Raw genomic sequence first — 9253 nt, forward strand, 5'->3', positions numbered from 1 at the left:
TTCAATATTTAATAAAATATAAAAAAGATTGATGGTGAAATATAGACTCGTTCTAAAACAGAGAAGGAAGAGTAATAATAATCTCAGATTTCTGATTGCACGTGTTTATTAAGACATCAAGGTGACCATGAGGTGTAGAGAGATGAAATGCTCATGAAGTTTTATTCTTATAACAAAGTGTGAGAAAGGGAGAAATATGCGACTTTGATTGTGATTCAGTTAAAATGTTTAAAACACACAAAATAAAAGGATTAGAGCAGAATAAATACGATTAATCACTTTCCCTTTTTTTCATTGGGTTTGTATTTAAACTTGTCATTAAAACATAAGACAGGATGAAGGAAGATGAGCTCCGTACTGTAATATGGCATCTGTGTAAATATCCTCGATCAGTTACGAACAGTACATAAAACACTTCAGAACAGTAAACACACACTTTGTTCTTATTAAAAATGTAAAAATGCATTTTGTTTGGCATCGTATCAACAGAGGGCAGTCTGTGCGTCAGTAAACATTACAATCGGCTCAAACACTACTTCAGCTTTCTCTCCACGTTACTGCAGTAAGGTAGCAAGTGACAATGACTGGTTTATGTTAACATGCTGTGGAACACTGTACTTATGGTAAATTCTCACTTATAAAATAAAATCTTAGGTCAGGGCTAGCTAACGTGTAAATTTGCTTAGCTTAAGAGAAATGCTCACATTGTGGTTAATCAAATGATCAACATAACTTGCAATCTCAGTTAGCAACCAGTTATCACTTGTTAGCTCAGCAGATTTTTTATATTTAAAAAAATACACTCTCTAAAATGTGAACCTGGCTTGCTTGCAAATGAGCTGTTCAGGCTTGGGACAGTTATGTCTTACAGTAACTAGTTGATAAGGTAGCTATGCTAGCAAGATGCAAGTAAAATAAGTTGAATAACTAGAAAGCACTGGGGATTTATGTTTCTGCTAAATTTCTAGATCAAATGTGAACTTTGCTAACATGCTAAGGGCAACTGTTCAGTGCAAAATTAACTTAAGCAAGCCAAAAGATAAATCTGGTAAAAAAAAAAAAAAAAAAAAGTAAATATAAATAAATGCCAAGTTGCTAAAATACAGATCGAGACTCAAACATGCGTCCTTCAGCGTTTAGTGCTAATACTGCAGAACTGCGTATGAAACATGTTGGTATTTAACGAGAGTAAGTGATTACGGCGATAAAGCCTGCACCTTTAACGCATTATAAACCAGTTGTTAAATCAGAAATAAAGAAAAGTTTTCATTCATCAGTTATCAAGAAAGTTTTAACGTTTTAATTATTTCGCCAACAGAGTTTTTTAAAACCTGATCAAGATCAAAGTGTTAGTCATGAAGAGATGATGAGCAAGATTGTGAGTTTACATGGGGTCAGTCTGTGTGTGTGTGCGCTAAAAATGTTTATTAGTGCTCGATAACTGATGAAAAAAGTAGTTCCCAGATAATGAACACAGACTTTGAAATCTGTTTTGTTCACACACACACACACACACACACACACACCTACAGACACACACACACGAAGAGCTTTCTGCACTGAAGAAATTTCAACAACTCTATCTTCTTTCAAACACCGTCATGATTTAAATGTTTAAAAAATAAAATGTCAGGACTTTGTCTCAAGACATTAATAATAATAATATTAATTAAACATTGACAAATATATAAGCAAGGTAACATAAGAGTGGCTGTTGCATATATAGCGATTACTTTTTTTTTTTTTTACTTTAAAGAAAACCTTTCTATAAAAAAAGACAAAGCTCTAAAAACAGTGGAGGTGCTGAAGGTAAGATTGCACCGCTTGCCCCCCTCAGGACACCCCGAGTAACTCGGCAGGAGTCGGCCTGACACGCTGGAGAACTGTTAGCAGATTGGTCATGATTTAAAGTGACACTGTGAGAGGCTGGGTTGCTGGAGACAAATTAGCGGGGGGGGGATTAGACATGGGCAGTAGAATGCTGCGGTGTAAGAATACTCCAGCTTCTTTCTGGGTCTTGATTGGAGGAAGGATCAGGTGACCTTTGAAGGGTCTATAAAGGCTAAAAGTCAAAGATTAGGAAGGTATACTGAATCCCAGTAGGGCAGGATGGGAAGATCGGGGTACGTGTAGTGAAGTCAGATGGGAATACTGCAGACAAAGTGGGGAAGAGTGCGGAGACAAACGTTCTCGAGGTATAGTCACAGACAGACAGAGGATGGAATAGACTTGGGGCAGAAAGGTGGGTAATATTTTCGTAGACTGGGAAGACTTTAATATTGGTACGATCTGTTTTGATAAGTTATGAATAAATTAGTCTTTGAGGAGTGCATGTCTTTAGACTAGAACAACAAAACAAGGTACACTCAACAGGACAAATCAGGATACACTGCAGAGGAATAGGGTTATCCCAGGGTATATTTTATAGTGGACTCCCGGCAGACGCGGGTATACTGCGAGTAACAGGGGTAGACCAGGGTACAATCAAATAGATATGGGTCGGGAGCAGGATGCACAACTGACCTGGGGGAAGATCAATGTTAGCTCAAGAGGGGAGGGTACATTCTAATGGCCTGCAGTAGAGCTGCACGATTAATAATTAATTTTTTTTTTAAATCACAATTTCGTTTCATACATACATGTGATCTCATTTCTGAATGACACTGATTCACTTGTATGTTTTTTCCTGCATTCTGATCACGCTGCATTCACAAGCGGGTATTCCGGTTTCCTCCCACTGTCCAAAGACATGTAGATTAGTATAATTGTTGTTCCCAAATTGCCCGTAGTGTGTGAGTGTGTGTATGTGTGTGTGCCCTGTGATGGATTGGCACTCTGTCCAGGGTGTACCCCACCTCTTTCTGCATGCCCTAAGTCTCCTGGGATAGGCTCCAGGTCCCAGCGACCCTGAATACACGATAAAGCAGTATAGAAGATAAGTGAGTGAGAGAGATATGCTGTAGCTGGCTGAGTGTCCCAAAGGCACAGCACTATTCTTATTTATTACTGTTAACATTCTATTTATGTTCAACAGTTTTTAAGTTATTCCCTTTAAGGTTTCTATAATAAGGAAGGAAGCGACACTTGTTTATTCAAAAAAACAAAAAAAAGTCCAGTACAGACATCAGGTGCAAGTAAAATAAAAGTGTTGGTTAATAAAAAGAGAGAATCGTAATCTTAATTCCCATGGAGAAAAGTCATGATTTTAGTGAGAATCGTGCAGCCCTAGACTACAGTTAGACAAGGTACTATTCAGATGAATTGGGGCAGATCAGAGTACTGTCAGATAGATTAGAGGCAGACTAGAGTACCATGATGAGCCCAGCGTATATTTGAGAGAAAGTGTGTTAGAGCAGACCAGGGTTTATTCAAGAGGACCAGGGGCAGACCAGGGTTTATTTTAGAGGACAGTGGGCAGACCAGGGTTTATTCAAGAGGACCAGGGGCAGACCAGGGTTTATTTTAGAGGACAGTGGGCAGACCAGGGTTTATTCAAGAGGACCAGGGGCAGACCAGGGTTTATTCTAGAGGACAGTGGGCAGACCAGGGTTTATTCAAGAGGACCAGGGGCAGACCAGGGTTTATTTTAGAGGACAGTGTGCAGACCAGGGTTTATTGAAGAGGACCAGGGAGACCAGGGTTTATTTTAGAGGACAATGGGCAGAACAGGGTATATTTGAGTGAACTGGAGCCAAACTGGATGTTGCTGCAGTAGACCGTGGGTGTGCAAATTATTTTTTGCTCATGAGGACAGACACAGTCTGGCCTACACTGGAGTAAACTGAGAGACTCTGGAGACAGACGTGGGAAAGGACAGGCTGCGCTGGAAGATACTGGGTCAGTAGAATGTGTGTTTTTAACTGGTGAGGGTACTCGAGGCTCTGAAGTAGGACAAGAACTTGAAGCACAAACTGACGACAAAGTACCAGATGTTTCTGGCCATCTGAGAACGAGCGATAAACACACGCCAGATAAAGACCAGCAGGACCGTGTTAAACGTGTAGCGGATGTTCCTCAGCCTGAAAGACAAATAGAGCCACAGTCGAAGTTATTGTTTAAATGAGACGATGAACACAAATTCACTCTGGACCGAGTGTAAACAGTGTGTGTCGTACTTGCGCAGGTGCTGTCTGGCGGCCGGAATGTCGGCCATGTCCTCGTTCAGTACATACTTCTTGGTACCGATGCAGTAGTTTTCGATGTACTCGGGCCAATTCAACTGACGCACATCAAAGTTAAACGTCTAAGAAAGAAAGATTATAAACCAGCGCTCAATAAAAATTAATACAAACGTGTTGTATTAGGTATTAATAATACTGTGTGCGCAAGTGTGTGTACCTTGCGGTCCTCAGTGCTCAGATGGTTCATTAGCATGTTCATGTTGTCAGAATTCCACTCCCAGTCCTGACTGCTGAAGTACTCGAGCAGCCCGATGGCTTTGTGCAGCCTGTTGAAGATCCGCATCATTCTGCACGCACATGGGTACGGAGACGAAACACACAAAATTATAAACAAAGCATGAAGCTTGAAAGAAAACTTATTAACAAGACTGAACGAGTGATAGAGAAGTGAATAAGGCGAGAACTTTAACAAGAACTACAGTGGAAATAAAAAAAGCACTAGACCCATAACTAGAACAACAGAACGAGAAAGTTAAATCCAGAACCAAACAAAATATAGAACTAAAACTACAATTAAAAACCCGCTCCCTGATGCCACTATCTTCTACAGTTCTTAAGATCTGGTGTGTTGCCCAGGTGTGTACAGACAGTAGTAGTCTCTTACTGAGGCTTTTGTCCGGACAGTCTCAGGAACAGGTCGTAGAGAAGCGCAGGGAACTTGTGGCTCACCAGGATCCAGTACTGATTGATCAGGTAGTTGGAGGTGATGTTGGCGTTGGGCCGACGGAACGCCTGCTCCAGAGGGTTCCGCTTAAACGTCGACATCACATGATGCTCTGATGGCAAAAACAACATGTGAATGGATGAGGGAGCTGTTTAACACTTCATCAGAAGTTCTATGGCATCACGAAAGACAGTTGAATGTAACGGTTTCTGCTGATCACTAGCGAACATACACTTGTCACACAGTCACGTTTCCACCAAAGTGAACCAGCTGGTGCTAGAGCCGGTTCAAAAGCAAGCGTCCTAAGAACTAGCTTTGGTTTCTCACAAGTTAGAGAGTTCAAGTTCAGTAGGCTTTATTGTCACTTCAACCATATACAGTTAGTACACAGTAAAACGAAACAACGTTCCTCCAGGACCAAGGTGCTACATGCAACATAAATTTACAACATAAATTAACAGAGACACTAAACTAACTAACTAAGAGGCCTAGTTAGCTGGCTAGCAGGGACAGGACAGAGAGACCTAACATAAATTACAACATAAATTAACAAAAACTAACTAGCTAACTCAGAGAGGAAGACTATCAATGTTTTTTTTTTACAGACAACATAAAGTGCACGTGCAAATGTGCAAAGAAGAGCAACAAAGTGACAGTGCGACAAACACGACATAACAGAACATAATAATGTGGTTTTGATGTGATGTCACAACACCTTCAGCACCTCTACATCTCTACCTTCCCAGCCATGCTAGCGACCAAAAAAAAACAAAGGAAATAGTAAGGGTAAACTTCAGCAGTTTAAGCAGTTCTCCTGACTTTTTCATTATTAGAAAGCATTTGAGGTGCCCATTTCATATTGAGTCCATTTTTTAAAAGACAGCTGTCACAAACTTTTAGATAACCCCGCCCTCAGTCCGCTGACTGGTCGATGCACTGGCTGTCTGAAAACAAAGAACCGGTTCAAAATCAGCATGGACTCTGCACTAGCTCCGGATCTGAAAAGGGGAAACAGACGGGTAATCAAGGTCTATAACTGTATTTATAATATGTATACATACCGATCTCTCCCCAGTGGAAAGGGTTAATGCCTCCTGTAGTACAGTTATAAACCAGAGCAGACTTCGGTCTAAAATCACACAGGAGACAGAAGGATATCAGTTTTATTACAATATCTCAGTACTGTATTAATGCACCAGACTGGAAATTAATAAACATTATACTAAAAGAACCAAAAGTTCTACCTGGACAGTTTAACCCAATCTTTTAGGTAAACCTTCTGTTTAAATACATTGTGTGGCTTCTATTGCAAATATTACTAACAACAATTTATATAATTAATTGAACAAAAAGTCTGCCGTGCTTCAGACACACCCAGGTCGAGTCATGGCAAGTTCAGAAATCTGCACACACACACACACACACACACACACCATGTTTCCCACACACAGATTTAGCATTAGTAGTAGAAAACACATGACACCCTTTATATATAAACCAGTAAGAGTTGTGCAGTGATGGTGACATATTAGTTTTGTACGTCTGTAATGATGAATTTTAAGTTTTAATCAGTTTTAATCAATTTTACGTTTTGATCAGTGTACTAAGGAAACATAAGAGATATATTTCAAAAGAACGAAACTTTAACCTGCATGAAAAATGCATCATTATAAATGTCTTCACATCACACCTAAAGAACACTTGTGATAAAATCTCTAACACACGTCCGGTGGTTTATTGCATCAACACAAAAAAATTAACATGTGCGGTCGTTTTTTTTTTTTTTTCTGCTGTTTATCGCTCTAAAGCATCTCAGTCTGGTGAAGGTTCTGATGAAATGTGGTTTTCTAGTGTGAAGAAACTTGAGGAAGTTCAGTAAACAACAACGTGTCCTCTCTTGCACAACCGTCCTGCTTTAAAATAACGAATGAAGTTCTGTAATTATGAGTTCTGTAACGTCTGAAATTTATCCGCTGACGGGTTTGTGCTCGATGCTCCATGTGTTAATGCAGTGTGTATTACCCATAATGCTTGTGTGTACCTGTGCACTGCAGTGTACCACCCTGCGGTGAGTGTGAGGTTGATCACCACGTCCACTGGAATCAGATCTGCTACTGCATCGTTACTGGCTCTCATTGTCCTCAGTATGCCCTTTCCGGCCTGAACACACACACACACACACACGTATTTATAGTGCTCAATCATCTACATCAAATAGTAAAATAAGGAGTCAGTGAGTGTGTTTACACACACACACACACACACACACACACACACAGCAGTACCTCGGCATATGTTACGGACGTGAGTTCTTAAGGTGAAATTTTGTATTGTGAAACACATTGTCCCAGAGGAAATAATGTAAATACAGATAATCCGTTCCAGCCTCCCAAAAATATTACCAAAATCAACAATTTAACACTATAATCCTATTTTTTCATATAAAAACATTCAAAATATTTAGAAAGGACATGTAAATTAAGTAAAATATGAAATATATAGACATTAATCATGATTTATGATTCCTCTCGGCAACGGCTGCTTTAGAAAACAAACTGAAAGTGTCTCCCCATTTTCTTCTCGATAGCATCCCTGATAACAATTTTAGGACTCATGGTGCTGCGTCTTCACTAAATCTTACACAAAACACAAAAACCAACAAAAAATTCATAAAAACTCGCATTGCTTGGCCTTACACTGACGTGAACAAGTTTTAAGCGTCTCCTGGACGTATACACGACTTAGCTGGCGTTCGGTTTGATTCGTTCACTCGTATGCTGAAAATGCTTCGTATGCCAGGACAAATTTTTGCAAAATATCAGTTCTTAAGGTGGAAATTTATGGAAAATATGCCGAGGTACCGCAGTACACACGTGTGTGGAGTCATGAGTACACAAGAGATAACACGGATGTAGTTACCGCGATGAAGACACCACTCGGACCGTTAAAGTTGTCAATCCAGCCCTAGAGAGAGACAGAAAGAGACAAATTTAGACACTAGACTGTGTGTGTGTGTGTGTGTGTGTGTGTGTGTGTGAGAGAGAGAGAGAGAGAGAGAGGAGTCTGATCTCACAGGGAACGGTTCCTGCCAGCTGGCACCGACGATGGAGGGTCTGATGATCCCCACGTTCAGTTTGGCGCTCTCCTGCTGCACCACACACTCCGCCAGCGCTTTGGTGTAGGTGTACGTGTTCGGCCGATCACCGATCAGCCTCGGTGTGATGTCACGGACAATCGCATCATCCATCCACCTCAATAACACGCACGATTCATCATCAGAGATCAACTGTCATATCTTTTACATATGAAAAAACATTTATCCTGAAGTGTGTCTCTACTTAAAATAATAAATTAATCATTTCCTAAATATTTGGGCCCTAAACATTTTATTACAAATACACTGAAATAATTAACATTAATGTGTGAAACACAATCAAAAAGCAATTTATATGAGTCATGTGTGCCACTGCAGTACCAGCACACAACAGGCCACAAGGGGGCAGCACACAACAGATTTTATAAAGTAAACCACAGTACCGTATAAGGAGGTGTGTGTGTGTGTGTGTGTGTGTGTGAGGGCTCACTCGAGTGAGTGGATGAGCTTGGAGGGCTCCACGGGCGGGGGGTAGATGACCTCATCAATATGGCGGCGGTTACAGTTGGCGTACGCGGTGGAGATGTGAATAAACGCCTGCAGCTGCTGCATCTGGTGCGCCAGAGACAAGAGCTGCTGCGTCGCAATCACGTTCAGCTGCAGGGCATGTCTAATCACACACACACACACACACACACACACACACACACACACACGGTTATCAGGGTAATCATAAAGACTGGGTTCCTCAGTATACATGAAGCCTTTCATCAGATCTTTTGAAATTAAACTTTAAACTTTAATCCACAGTAGTTGTTTCCACAGCCAAAGCAGGCCAGAGTGAACATTTATTGGCTATTTATCTATTTTTATAAAACTTTTATCTAGCTTTTATTCCTTCTTCTCCTTGTGGGGGGATTTTTCCAGACCCACCCCTCTGAGAGAGTTCGGCCAATCAGCTCTCACTCTCTGGACTCCCGGGATTTAAACGTGTGATCTCTGGACAACAGGACGAGCTCGTTACCGCTGCACAACTCAGGGGCCATCATCTTATAATTTTTTTTTTTTTAAGTCAGCACCGTGTGATGGAGCTGGGTCGGACATGAAGAACACAGGACGAAGACTTAGTGGCAGGTTTAAACGAGTTTAATTTGATTTTATGAGATCAGATGTTGTATTTTCATCTTGATTATTAATAAACCTGTAGATGTTGGATGGGTGATGGTTTATTTTTTTTAAAATGTGATTATTGACCAGGGACAGGAATCACAGGGTGTCAGATATGATATTATCGTGAGACTGAGGTGCTGATTC

General features: G+C 40.7%; 1 protein-coding gene across 1 annotated transcript in view; it reads right to left on the bottom strand.

Moving 5' to 3' along the window:
- Nucleotides 1-88: 88 nt before the first annotated feature.
- si:dkey-97m3.1 (fatty acyl-CoA reductase 1) overlaps nucleotides 89-9253 on the bottom strand; it is a 27857-nt gene continuing 18692 nt past the window's right edge. The window contains exons 4-12 of the mRNA XM_053508176.1: nucleotides 8430-8609; nucleotides 7919-8096; nucleotides 7765-7809; nucleotides 6887-7005; nucleotides 5907-5974; nucleotides 4786-4957; nucleotides 4339-4468; nucleotides 4116-4243; nucleotides 89-4019 (exon numbers count right to left, since the gene is read on the bottom strand). Coding sequence (XP_053364151.1) covers nucleotides 3857-4019; nucleotides 4116-4243; nucleotides 4339-4468; nucleotides 4786-4957; nucleotides 5907-5974; nucleotides 6887-7005; nucleotides 7765-7809; nucleotides 7919-8096; nucleotides 8430-8609 — 1183 coding nt within the window. The 3' untranslated portion in view covers nucleotides 89-3856. The remainder of the gene's footprint in view (nucleotides 4020-4115; nucleotides 4244-4338; nucleotides 4469-4785; nucleotides 4958-5906; nucleotides 5975-6886; nucleotides 7006-7764; nucleotides 7810-7918; nucleotides 8097-8429; nucleotides 8610-9253) is intronic.

This window comes from Clarias gariepinus, chromosome 12, assembly GCF_024256425.1.
Source record: "Clarias gariepinus isolate MV-2021 ecotype Netherlands chromosome 12, CGAR_prim_01v2, whole genome shotgun sequence".
NCBI classification, from domain to species: Eukaryota; Metazoa; Chordata; class Actinopteri; order Siluriformes; family Clariidae; genus Clarias; species Clarias gariepinus.